Raw genomic sequence first — 13,786 nt, forward strand, 5'->3', positions numbered from 1 at the left:
CCTTCCTTCTTGCTTCCAACTCATCCATCCATCTCCAGGAGGGCCTTCAGGGGGTCTAAATCCTTCTTGCTGAAACTCCAGACACAGCATCAAGTTCCAGATTAAAGCTGCTCCCAACTCATGACCTAAACCGTAGCACAGTGGATCTGGGCTAGAGGGGACTTTCCTGCAGGAAGTCACCCTGTGTGAAGGACAAAATTTGCAGTTGGCCAGTTGAGAATTTGTTTCTTTTGCCACTTATCACTGTGACCTGCGCAACTCAGTTTTCCTGCTCCTTTGTTTTCTCATTCATAGAGTGGGAAAAATAAGCGTATTTACCTCGCAGGATTGGTGTGAGGATGAAGTGAGTCAAAATGTACCAAGCAAATCCCCAACAAGTGAGCACTTCATGTTTACACCTGAGGCGCGGCTGCCAGGCTACCTTCCCACTGGATTCCAATCCCAGGCCAGCAGTCCTTCCCCATCTCATTCCCCTTGGCCCTCCCAGCCCACATCCATTTCTAGAAGGTTCTCTCTCCCATGGCTGCTGGTGCCGCTCAACTCTCTCCTTGGCCTCGGTTACGACGTGCAGCCCCGACTCAATCCATACTGCCCAGCTGTTCCTTTTCCCGAACTGGGGGCCAGTGTGCCCCAATCTCCTGTGTTTACTGGCTTCCACATCCAGACTGCTTGGGTCCACATCCAGACAGTGTGTGCCACTGTCCCCCACTCTCTGATCTGCAGGCTCATTTCACAACCAGCCTTGTGAACCCACAGCTGCGTGTCATACCTAGTAGCCTGGCCATAAAGTCTCACGTGCCTCATGGGGGCCCGTGACCCCGGAGAGATGGGGACTTGGTCTCCGGACCTCCTGCTCTAGAAGGGAGGGTTGACAGCATCTTACAAAGGGGCTCCACTTGGGTCTCAGCTGTGACTAGAGCCCTGACCCCAACCTCAGGTGCTAACGCTGAGCATCACCTAAGCCCCACCTGCCTGAGCCTCTATGTCCTCGGCAGGCTGGCGTCCTGGAGGGCGGGGCTTAGGGCCCCCGAGGGCACGGTAGCGGTAGCGAGCAGGTAACTCGCCCCTTCCACTCAGGCTGGGGCTGGATGGAAGTGCCTTTCCTGGAACGGTGGAGGGCTCAGTTCAAGCCCCTGCCTGCAGCCTCTTCCTGCACACTGTCTATGCCTTGGCCCCCTGCCCTCAGGACCCACCCATTCCTCTCTACTGACCCAATCTTTTCCAGCTTCCTTTTGCTAAAACACCCACTTCTTATTTCTTGTATTTCTTTCTGAACATCCCACTTTTACACTTTTCCTCCCACCTCCTACCTTGCCTGTGGTCACCCAGGCCCCTTAGTGCTTCGGTCCTGCCTGGATTCTTCTCCCCTTCTCCTGTCCCTTTCCCAACTCCCTTCCCCAGGACTCTGCAGGCTCAGCTATGATGTGGACACAGGGAAGGGGGATGGCCATCCCCCCCACACCTGAGGCAGGTGCTGCCCCCAGGCCCAGCCCACCACTCCTGATGGGGGTGGGGATGGGCTCCCCCTCCTCCCCGTTTGGACAGGGCTGCACCGTGCTCCGATGGGAGATAGAGAGCGTGTCATTAGTGATGACTGGCTTAATTACAGCCCACCACACAGCCCAGCTTGTTTGCTTTTGAAATGGGCAAAGGAAGAGGCGCATCAAGCACCCAGCTTCACAGTCATGATCAAAAGATTAAGGCATTTCACTTCCCCCTAGCCTCTCCACTGTCTTTCAAAAAAAAAAAAAAAAAAGAATCAGGCAATAAGAGGGGCCAGGAAATACTTTCCAAACTTCTTCCAGAAGGGGCTGGGTGGAGGGGTCTGAGGTAAGGAGATGGAAGTAGTACAGGAATGGGGGCCTGGGGCCTGGTGGTATTTTGAAACAAGCAGATGGAAGAAAATGTGTCCTTCCCAGAGCAAGACTGCACTTGTCTGCACATACCTCTGTGCACTGGAGCCGAGAGGAAAGTTCTTGGGATGACTAGGTAGGTGGTGGGGTGGAGCTGTCGAGAGTTCAGAGAGCTTTCCTTTCTAAAAAGAGGGGAAACAAGCTACGGAGTACTTGATCTACACTAAAGGGCTAGGGGTCTGTCCAGCTACCGAAGCCTTAGGGGCCAGAGCACAGGGAGAAAGAAAGCGACAAGAATGGAGGAGTTCAGTGAGACATGGCTCCGGGATGTACTGAAGGCAAAAGGATCCTCAGGCTGCGAACATTGGACACCAGTCTTCAGGTCCCTAAGTCAGAGGGAAGTAGGGCAGGACAGAGTTCCCAGGGAACAGAGCCCAGAGTGGACAGAGGTGGGAGCTGAGATACCACCCCCTTCCCCCAGGGGCTCAGAGAGGAAGAGACCCAGGGCACTGGAAGATAGACAAAGTTTAGCCAGCCCTGGAGGAGCAAGGGAGAGCTCACAGGGGAGCCAGGACACGCCGATGACCCTCCCCTTGGAAGGAGGGGGACTTCTGGCCACAGGCTCCAACTCACCTATAAAACATGAGCCCATCCTTGAGATTCAGGCAAGCCACCCCTTGCTGTCCTGAGGGCCGTGAGGGTTGTGCCCAGCACTAGGGCCTGGTGAGGGGGCAAATGGGGTTGGAATCCAGCTGTGCACCCAGGTGAGGGGCTGCATCTGCCCAGAGGAAGGGGTGCCTGGAAGGTTAAACCGCTCTGATGCTTTCCTCTTGAAGAAGGAAGGCCGAGTCATGCCATTGCTGAGCTGGAGATGCTAGATGCTAGAGGAGTGGACGCAGGGAAGACCCTTGACTCAGAGAGGGGTGTTTGTGGAGAGATACCGAGGAGTGCCTGTAGAAAGTTCTATGAGGCTAGCAGTGGTAAGCGAACCACCACCAGGTTTCAGGTCCTTAAACATCCTCTGTTAAGTTTCAGTGAATAGAAGCTTACTACCCAATGTCTTCTATACTAATGTGGCACCAAGAAATGGGAGTTTGACCATGGTGATGGTCTGTCTGGGATTTCACTCCGCACAGCACCTTGTAACAGAGCAAGCATTTAATAAGTGAGTGTGGAATAGAATTTAAACTGATGCCATCCAGCTCCCTGTTCCCTTACTAATCTGGGGGAATTCATACTAACATGTGTGTGGGGGTGGGCTGGGGAGGGGGCCTAGCAGAGGTAGAGAGAGACCAGAGCATTGCTTGGGTATTAAAGTTTTACAGACTGGGGGAGATGTCACTTCAGTAACCCCTACAAACTACCGGAGAACTTGCTACTCTGTACAGTGTGATATGGAGGATGTTAGCATGGTCCACTGTCCAGGTGTTCCAGAGCTGTCCAGGTGGTAGAACTTAAGGGAAACCTCTCAGTCCCAGGCAAGCAGGATAGTTGATCCCCCTACAAAATGGTCTTGAGCTACTCCCAATCATCCTGTCTGTGGTGCTCTCCCTCATGTTCTGGGCCCCTTCTCACTAACACAGAACTTTCTGCCTCACTCCCTCCACAGCACCTGCCCCTCTGCCTCCAGTCCTACGTCTAGAGCCCCAGATTGCCACAGCAGGCTGTGCCTCACCTCACAGGTGCATGTCCCATCTGCTGTCAGACTTGATGCTGTAGGATGCAGAGCATTTCATGTCAGGGAGGGGAAGGATGTTGGGAGGGGGTGTGGGGAGCATGGGAGAAAAGCAGATGAACTCTATTGTTTGAGCTAGCTGAATGTGGATGAGGGCGGAAGAACAGCCTCCTTTCAAACTGGTTCAGACAGGCTGAGAGTATTAGGTTTCTGCACTGAGCTCACTTTCAAAGGGAAATCAGAGAATTCAGTTTCAAGTCCTTCCCATTTCTAAGGTGCTGTGGTTTGTCCCCAAGTCTTGTCACCCCAAAGTTAGCTCAAGGATCCTTCAGGTATCTTCTTCTCTCTATTAATGATCTTTATCTACAGAATGCTGCCTCCCTGGACTATGTTGAGGGGTAGTCAAAAGGCCAATAGACTAGAGAAAAATGGCCTTCGGTATCCATTCTCAAACCAAGCACACATGACTTTGGTTATGTCCATTTGGGATTATTCAAGACCCTGCTCTAAATTTACCGTCAGCGTGGTGTGCCCTGCAGAGTGACGCTCTTACCCTCCAGGAGCATCCTTAGCCAAGATGGCAGGAGATTGTGGTGCTCACAGGCTCAGCTCCCTTGGGGCTCCCTGGGATACCTGTCTCCTTGACCTGATCTCATGCAACACAGACCCTGTTCATTAACCTAAAATGTGAAGTTTCTTCTCCTCTTTACCCTCACATGATTCTGCACTGTCTGCAGGTGTCTCAACCTCCTCCACCATCTTTCTCTCATGCCCCTGTGCAGCCCAGCCCGCCTCCAGTTCCTCACCCCACCCCAGAAATTCCCATGTATTTTATTCTGATTTTTTAAAATCAGAATTCCAGTAACTGCTTGTCTGAGTCACTCGATCCAGTGCAAGCATGTGGAGTGAAACCTACAATAAGAAGAACAACAACAAAACAACTTTCACACGCTTTTATTTTGTCTCCACTCCGATTTCAATTTCTTAAGGGAGGAGAGTGTCTTAGATGTTTCTCTGTCACTGTCCAGCATAGAGCAGTACACACAGTAGGCGCTCAATTTTATAGCTGTTGAATGACTGATCTCTTCAGGCCTTGGGACACCCATTAGTCCAACGAACCCAAAGACTGGGGTGTGGAGTGTGGTGACTGATTAGAAGGTAGCCAACACAGCGAAGGTTGGGACTGCTGGAGATGCCACGGGGTAGGCAGAGACAATGCCCTGCAGTTACGTCCTCTAGCATCAGCTAGGAGGGGCACCTGTGTGTGGCCACCATGATGACACTTGTCAGGAAATCCCCCTCTGCCTGATCCTCTTCCTTCTGTGTTACAGTTACCACCACAACACCACCATCACCACCATCACCATCACTGCCCCCCTTAATCGCCAGCCCCCAGCACGGAAAGCCCCGTGTTTTCACTCTAGTTGTCATCCTATCACATAACATGCTGTTTAGGAACATGACCTTGAGACCAGACACCCTCAGATTCCAGTCCCAGCTCTGATGAACTGGCTGAGTGACCTTGGGCAAGTTCTTTAACATCTCTAAGTCTCCAGTTCTTCACCTCTCAAGTGAAGTTAGTAGCATCAGGGTTGGAATAGAAATCCTTGTAGTCCTCAGCACGATGCCTGGCACATGCAATGTGAACAACGGATGTGAACCCTTTTTGTTATTACTTTCACGGTCACGATGGTGGGTACTGTCGCTGCCACCGTCGCTGTTAACTACAAGTAGTACGAGTGTCCCCACTGCCTGGGAGCAGCTGCTCCGAAGCAGCCTTTGCCACGAGTGCTGGGGTGGGGAGGGGGTACAAGCCCGGCCTTCCGGACGTTCCTAAAAGCCCCCAATCAAAATTAGCCTGCTTTCCCCATCATACCTCCAAATCCTTCTTTCACAACGCTCTTCTGTCAGTCTGGAGCATGGGGCCCAGATTCAGTTCTTTATGTAGATTCCTCTCATTGGTCCTCAGCCTCCTTGGGGGCTGGGGCCATAGGTTGGTCGAGGGACTTACACCGTTTGTTGACATGCACACACCAGCACTTGCAGTCTGGCTTAGAAAACCACAAGAAACCATTTAAATTATGCCCTCCCATGCTTTGAGGCTAGGCCCTGCCAGGAAGGTGGGGAGACAGGGTTCCTAGAGAAGGAGCTCCCACTGCTGCTTTCTGGGATGCGAGAAGAACACCATGTGAAGGGAAGACCCTCTGAGGAGCATTCCCAGCTCCATCCTGCTGGCCAGCTCACCATCTCCACCCTCCTCCCCTGCAGTGGGAGCACTGGTCTACCACTCTCTAGCTGATCCAAATGGGTTGAGGCTGCTCAGTTTACTTAAAGGAAGTGGTCAGTGTCCTGCATTAGGGTAGCTACCAGATGCCTGTTTTTGAAGTTATTTTGTAACATTTCACCCTGCCAGGACTACCTGAGCTAATAAAAGGCTGCTCTCTTCTGTCCCCAACTTGAGTGACTTCCTGAAGTGATCTGGAAACTGGCAGAACAGCTCACCCCAAACCAATGAGTGGAACTCAGGGACTTCTGTTTCTTGGTCCCTGGGCATGGAATGTTTCCACAGGGAGCCCAAGGGTTGGGGAAACATTCTCCCAGAGAAGAACTAATGTCTGAGCTCCTAGGATGGGGCGGACAACTTTGGGAGCAAAAACGTGGCTGCAGGAACTGCCCACTGCCTGAAAAGGTTCTCACTGTTGAAAAGGCAACCTCAAGGCACCACTACCCAGTCCTCGCCCACGGAAAGCCCCAGACAATACCCCTGCTGAGGACCATGCAGACTCTGTGGGGTCATTTCCACTATTTCCTGGGGTGTTTTCCACCACTGGACAGCTGGGGTTCTTAGCGACCCAAAGAGTGATGCCTGGAAATTCTGCTTGGATCTAGATCTTTGAAGACACCCCTCATGTTCTTTCTGAGTCTCCTCTTCTCTGGCATGAACACTTTGGCTCCTCAACAAGACCAGATACTAGGAGATGGATTCTCTTGGGAGGAAACCTTGGGTTTTTGGATGAGCCCTTTCTGGATAAAGCCAGACATTTGCCCCTGCTCCTTGCTCATAGATAAGCAAGAAGGAGGCAGCCCTGAAAAAAAGAAAGCTAGGAGATCTCAGAAGGGGATAAATCTCCAGGTCCCTAATTAAGAGCATAGATAAATGCCCGATTAGACCAATCCAGTCTGCAAGGGCAGCATATTCTGCTGGCTATCAGAAACGCTTTGTTGCCGCAAAGAGCTTGGAGATCTCTGTTCTACAAATTACCCATGGCTCCTGGCCCTTCAGCACAAAGAAAGGAGATAGTGGAGAGACGCCCTTTTCCGGTGTCCTGGGCTCGACAGGATAAAAGGAGGAAGCACTCTGGGCGCCTCATCAGAGTGTTCTCTATCCATTGCTGACTGCTTTCTCTAACTCTGTTAACTCCATCTTTCCTAGCATGAATCGCCAACTGAACATCAAGCCTGGTGGTGACAAGGGTGGCTTCAGTGGGCACTCAGCAGTGGTGCTGAGGCAGCCTCTGGGCAGTGCAGCTTCTTACCGTGCAGTTGGCAAAGGACCTGGGGCTGGCTTTGGCAGTCAGAGCCTCTACAGTCTTGGAGGGAATCGGTGTATTTCCCTCAACATGGCTGCTGGTGGTGTTCGGACTGGAGGTTATAATTTTGGGGCGGGCTCTGAGTATGGAGTGGGGAGGGCCACTGGCTTTGCTGGCAGCATGTTTGGCAGTGTGGCCTCAGGGCCTGTGTGCCCATCCATGTGCCCACCCGGGGGCATCTACCGGGTCACCATCAACAAGAGTCTCCTGGCCCCCCTCAACATGGAGCTGGACCCGGAGATCCAGAGAGTGTGCATCCAGGAGCGGGAGCAGATCAAGGCTCTGAATGACAAGTTTGCCTCCTTCATTGATAAGGTGGGTTTCATGGGAGGAGGATGAGACAGTTCAGTGAGATGTGAGCAATTCCTTGCTGCCGGGGAGTGGACAGGGCACTGTGGATGGAACGGTGGCAACTGGGTCTCGGGAAGGACTCCCCCATCATAACGTCCTGTAAGCTGGGTAGCACAAAGGAATAAATGAATGTGTTGCTTCCTTGGGGGATTTTGCAGAGATGGGTGGAAAATTGAGTAAAGGGTAGCCCCACCTTGAGAAAGAAGTTCTGGGTTTCTGGAGGACAGCTGGACGAATCTCCAGCCCTTTAAAGAAGATGAAGAGCTGGTAGAATCAACACCATTGGGAAGGGAGGGCTCATGGTACAGAAGAAACACTTGGCTGAGTCATCAGGAGGAGCATCTCCTGGCGCTGAGTCAGGCAATGAAAGAAAGTTACTGCATTTCCTTCTTCCGTGAGTTTTCAGGGATTGGTTTTGTCTAGAAAGCTATGGGATGAGCACTTGCAAAGGGCCTAGTTTGCATGGAATTCCATGAGTGGAGAGTCAACATCTGAGCCTAATGACTTTAGAAAAATCTATATAACCTGAGAGTCAATAGTCTATGTCCATGGACATGATCACTTCCATTGTGGTCCCAGGTACGGTTCCTGGAGCAGCAGAACCAGGTGTTGGAGACCAAGTGGGAGCTGCTGCAGCAGCTGGACCTGAACAACTGCAGGAAGAACCTGGAGCCCATCCTCGAGGGCTACATCAGCAACCTGCGGAAGCAGCTGGAGATGCTGTCCGGGGACAGGGTGCAGCTGGACTCGGAGCTGAGGAGCGTGCGGGACGCAGTGGAGGACTACAAGAGAAGGTGAGCAGGACACAACACCTATAGGCTGACTGGCCTGCCAGAGCTGGGCTTTCCCAGCAGGCCCTGGGACACTTGCCTCTGGCCTCAGGGGCACTGAGCTCAGGTAAGAATGGCCCATCCTGAGTTCCCCTAGCCGGGCAAGATGAGGGCCCTCTCTGGGTGGCCAGGCAGTCCAGGGACAGTATACGGCTGGACTTGGAACTGAGGATGGTGCGGGACGTTGTGGAGGATTACAAGAAGAGGTGAGCAGGTCCCACCAAGGTCATGGGTCATGTTCCCAGAGGCTCCTGGGCAAACCCAATCTCTGTGCCACTTTTTAGGAGGGGAGGGAGCAAGCACCAGGGCCAGGGGCTCACACCCCTCCCTTGGTTGTGGGGGAACAGCCTGCCCTGTTTGATGAGAACTTCCTACCTGGTTGATAGGAAGGAGTTCCACGCTCATTGATCCAGTGACTTGTTCAGTGGCCAGTTTGGGGAACCTAACAGGCACTGGGATATTTTCCTAGCCTCCAGCGAGTGGAATATTAATGAGATAACTCAGGGACATAGTCCTGCCACCCCCAGCCTGTGCAGTGCTCACCTCTAGGAGATCCGGCAGGGACTCTGCATCCTGAGCACTTGCCCACCAGTGAGAACAGGAGGTTCTTGGCCCAGGGGACTGAGGCCCCTGCTATCTTCTCTTTTCGCCCACAGGTATGAGGTGGAGATTAGTCGGCGCACAGCAGCTGAGAACGATTTTGTGGTGCTCAAGACGGTAAGGGAGTGAAGAGCCTTTGCTCTCTTTTGCATCCCCATCCCAACCAGCTCTGCGCAGGATTCCAGCCCAGGCCTTCTGGGGAGGGGCTGATGCCTGAGTGGGGATGGAGTCATTGTTCTGGCCTCTAGCAAGCTGAAGAGGCGGGATACACAGCCAGGCAAAGGACAGAGACAGACAGGAGGGAATTCTGGTCTGGGAAAAGAGAAACTCTGGTCCAGCTTGGCCCTCCTATGTGACTTGGGGAAACTCATTCTGCCTCTCTGGGCTTTGTTTTCTCCAGTGTAACAGAGCAATATTCCTCTTTCTCTATTTTCAAAGAGTCATTGAGTATGAGAAAAAGTTTTATTCATCCGTATGCTTCCCTTTGCAGGCAAACAATAGGAAATCAGATGGCTCTGAGAGCAGGGACAGGGAAAGCTCATGAGATGAAGGTTGTATTGACTGAATGTTCTGGGTGCCTTTGGCAGGATGCAGATGCAGCCTACACAGTGAAGGTGGAGCTCCAGGCCAAAGTAGATTCTCTGGACAAAGACATCAAGTTCCTCAAGTGTTTGTATGATGCGGTGAGGATGCTCCTGTCTTTCTCCCACCCCAGCCAAGTGAGGGCCTCACTTGGCTCTTCTGGGGAGATGTCAATAAGAGGGATTTAGGATAAACAGAATTAAAGATGTTTTGATAGAAAGGTGCAAAACTCTGCACTGGGAGGCCATGGAAGTGTAGGATCTTGGTCCCCAGAAGCCATATACAAAAGAGACAATCCCACCTGGGCTATGATAGTGATCTTGCACTCAGACAGAAAAAAATGACCCCATGAGGTCCTACTCAAGCACAGGTTCTTGACTCTGTGAATTATAGGAAATGTCTCCACTGCCCACGAGGGGTGCATCCTGCTGCTGTGAGCCTTCTCCCTAGGCTCCAACATTCAGACCTAGAGCAGGCACTTCTTCCCACCACTTCAGCCCAGAAGACGAATAGGCAACAAAGGGAGGCTAGGGGACCCTGACTCTGTCCTCATCTCTCAACTCAGGAGATAGCCCAGATTCAGACTCATGCCAGTGAAACCTCTGTCATCCTGTCCATGGACAACAACCGGGACCTGGACCTGGACAGCATCATTGCCAAGGTCCGAGCTCAGTATGAGATCGCCCTGAAGAGCAGGGCCGAAGCGGAGGCCCTATACCAGAGCAAGGTGGGCACCAAGGGGATCTCTGTCTTCCACTAGCCTCTCCTTTCCTGGGAAGGGTACCTCCACCAGTGAATGAAAGAGCTACCTTTGTAGATGTGCTGAATGAAAGAATGGTTATAACCAATGCTTTAACGGTATTCTATTCAAAAAGAATTCTCAGTAGAGACTTTTATCAAAGATAAACGAATGGGCATAGTCAACAGAGAGGGACAGGCAATCTTCTGACGGAATAAAGAAGAGAGGTGTTTCTGCTGTAGAACAAATGTGTTTCCAGGGATTAGGTCATGTCATCATGGGGCAGAAGGAGAGAGAATAACAAATATGGTGGAGAGTAGTTATGGGAGACCCAGGGTGGGACAGGGAGTGAAGGGGAAGCCATGAGCTCTTTTCTGGACTTCCAAGAGTAGGAAGTGGAAGTCTAGGTGGATTCTGGGTAATGGGAGTTATGCTTAGAGAAGACCCTTTACCTGTGTGCTCTCCAGGGCTTCACACCTGCCCTGCTCTGGCACTCCTCACGTTGTTAAATCCCATCAACAGCAAAGACCTCAGGTTCCGCATCCCCTGTCCTTGGATACATCATCCCCTCTTCTCTGGAGGACTGGGCAAGGGAAGAGGGGAAGATATGAGCTGCAAGCCCTGAGCCAACAATCCCACCACCCCAAGGGTACACATTGCCTTCAGTGTGCCCCTCCTGGCCCTCCACTTGTCACTGAGAAAGGGCCGCGGGAGAATGTATGTCCCGTGAGGGAAGGGACCTCACCGATCCTGTTCACTGCTGCATCCTTAGCACCTGGAGCAGAATCTGGCCTTTAACAGAGGCCTCTGTAAAGAGGTGCTTAATGAGTGGAGAGCTCTTCTTACATTTCAGGAGTGCTTAATAAATGTGACCTGCACCTTTCTTTCATCCAGCTCAGGAAAGATTACAGGCAGGGCAATGAGAAAGGATGGGTCCAACACACAGTTTCCGCTTAGAGATGTGGGTGGACGTCTTGGTCGGAAGCACCACCACATAGCTGGAAGGATGCCCAGGCCCCGGCTCCAACACATCCTGTTCTGGAGCCATCTCCCCGGGCTGGCCCCAACCATGGAATTGTTTGCTCAGGACCCTTCCTCTACTTCGAATCGGGGGCAGGGGGGTGCAGTCCTGTCTCATAACCAACTTTCTATCTCTGGGAAACCAGATCCAAGAGCTGCAGCTGACAGCAGGCCGGCATGGTGATGACCTCAAACACACCAAGAACGAGATGTCAGAGCCGAACCGGCTTATCCAGAGGATCCGGTATGAGACTGCAAATGTAAAAAAGCAGGTGGGCAGCAACCTCACAAAGAGTGTCAAGTTCTTTGTGAAGTTCAATTTCATCCTCTGTGATGGAGAAACTGGAGCCCACCCTTTAGTAAAAAGCATATCTCCCAGTCTGGGTTTGGGAGCCCCTCAGCCATCCACTGTTCCTCTTTCCCACCTGCCTCTGTACCCGTGGTCGGAGCTGACACTCTGCTAAGAGCTGGGAAGTGCCTTGAGCTTACTTCATCCGACTCCCAGTTTGCAGATAAAGAAGATGGGCAGATAAGGAGAGGGAAGTGACTTGCCCAAGGTCTCCAGCTGGTTATCAACAGTCAGGATGGAAATCAGTTTTCCTCCTTCTTTCCCCCTCTTTCTCAGACCTTTTCTGTGTGCAACAAACCTGCTCTACATCCCCTTCAGATGTGCTCTCTGACAGCAGGTCCCATGCCTCCTCTTCCCACTGGACACGCAAAACACGTGGCGGGGGGGGGGTGCATGGGGAAATGCGTCCCAGGCCCCTCTGTGGCCACATTAAGTTCTTGCCCTCTGGGTGGGGGCATCGTCCTGGTGACCAAGGGAGGACAGCAGCAGATGAAGCCCTCCTGGGTGTCCCTGCCCTGTACCACGGTACCATGTCCACTTCAGCTAGGGAGTCCTGTCTTCCCTGAAAGCAGCAGAGCTTAAACACCATGTCAGTGGGGAGATGATATTAAGGGGGTGGTGAATTCTTCCTGTGTCCTCCCCAAAGAACCAAGTCAACTCTACTAGTGATAGAACACCAACATGAAAGAGCAGTGCCCACTCTCCTCCCTGAGTCCCTACAACCTCCACGCCCTATCCAAGCTGAGAAAGGGTGCATTTAGCCAGACCCTCCCTGCAGAGTGCTGCAGTGTTCCAGAAACACTCACTCTTGGTGTTTACAGGTAGCAAGGGTCCCCACTGGGAGCTGTCCTGCAGACAGGAATCCGACAAGAGTGGTGCCTTGGCATGCTGTCCGATCCCTAGAGGCGTCCTGGCTGGGGTCTCAGCATGATTCTCCTGGACCTGGTGTCCTTTCAACCTGGAGCCATTGGTGGCCTCCAACCACAGGGACTAGACAACTTTGCAAACATCACGAGTTTCTTCCTATATTCATGAAATGCAACTGCTTCAGCAGCTTCTCACAGAATATCCATCTGCAACAAAATAGAGGAGGCCTGGCTCTAGCTCTGCCTCTGCAGCCTTACTCGCTGTCACCTCGGGCTTCATCTGGGAAGTGAGGGGGTTGTGCTACCTCACCCAGAAGATCTAAAAACTATTTTGCATTCTGATGATCTCCCTGTTCTTTGGCTTTTAGTGTGCCAACCTGGAGACGGCCATCACTGATGCCGAGCAGCGGGGCGACTGTGCCCTGAAGGACGCCTGGGCCAAGCTGGACGAGCTGGAGGCAGCCCTGCACCAGGCCAAGGATGAGCTGGCCCGGATGCTGCGTGAGTACCAGGAGCTCATGAGCACGAAGCTGGCCCTGGACATGGAGATCGCCACCTACCGCAAGCTGCTGGAGGGCGAGGAGTGCAGGTGGGGGGTGGAGGGGAATGCTGGGGAGAAGGGGCTGTGGGTGGCTCTCTGCTGGGCTGGGGACATTTGGGAAGTGGAAGATGAAAGAGATGAGCACAGGGTGGTGGTTTGACTGGGGAGCTCAGCTGCTGCTCCCTGTGAGGGGAGCTCAAACACAAAACAGGCAGAAGAACAAGTAAGATCAGACAGATCAGATTTCCTCACTGGCTTTGGCACATATAAGCTGTGGTCCTGGCAGATCTTTTAGCGTCTCTTTATCTCTATTTCCTCACCTGTAAAATGGGATTATAATCTCCATCTCACACAGTGTTTTAAGGATGAATTAAAATAATATACATGGTAAAGCAGGTGCCCATCAAGGTTTAGCTGAGGGTAGACACTCGCTGAGGTTTTATCCCTCTCTAACTTTCTGTCTTACAGGATGTCTGGTGAAAACCCATCCTCCGTGAGCATCTGTAAGTATTCCTGAGAGATGGGTCGGGTGGGGATTCTGGCTGGATGGGAAAGTCGGGGACCCCAGGGTAGGGCGATGCCCCCTCCACTCATGGTCTCCCCCAATCTGGGACTTTCTGTTACTGTCTTTTGAAACTTCTCTGTCTTCAAAGAAAACCTACTTCCCTTTGTCCCATGGCAACAGTGCTGAAGTCATGCCCACCCCATTTCCTCCCTGTCTCTCCCCGGGGCATTGTCATCGAGAGAGAGAGAGAGAGAGAGAGAGAGAGAGAGAGAGAGAGAGAGAGAG

The 13,786-nt window shown here is 52.3% G+C and overlaps 1 protein-coding gene across 1 annotated transcript in view; it reads left to right on the forward strand.

Annotated features, from left to right (window-relative positions):
- The first annotated feature begins 6,962 nt into the window (after positions 1-6,962).
- KRT74 (keratin 74) overlaps positions 6,963-13,786 on the forward strand; it is a 7,323-nt gene continuing 499 nt past the window's right edge. Inside the window, 8 exon segments of the mRNA XM_021686751.1 lie at positions 6,963-7,433; positions 8,049-8,263; positions 8,956-9,016; positions 9,487-9,582; positions 10,047-10,208; positions 11,387-11,512; positions 12,824-13,044; positions 13,465-13,499. Coding sequence (XP_021542426.1) covers positions 6,963-7,433; positions 8,049-8,263; positions 8,956-9,016; positions 9,487-9,582; positions 10,047-10,208; positions 11,387-11,512; positions 12,824-13,044; positions 13,465-13,499 — 1,387 coding nt within the window.

Source organism: Neomonachus schauinslandi, chromosome 5, assembly GCF_002201575.2.
Source record: "Neomonachus schauinslandi chromosome 5, ASM220157v2, whole genome shotgun sequence".
NCBI lineage: Eukaryota > Metazoa > Chordata > Mammalia > Carnivora > Phocidae > Neomonachus > Neomonachus schauinslandi.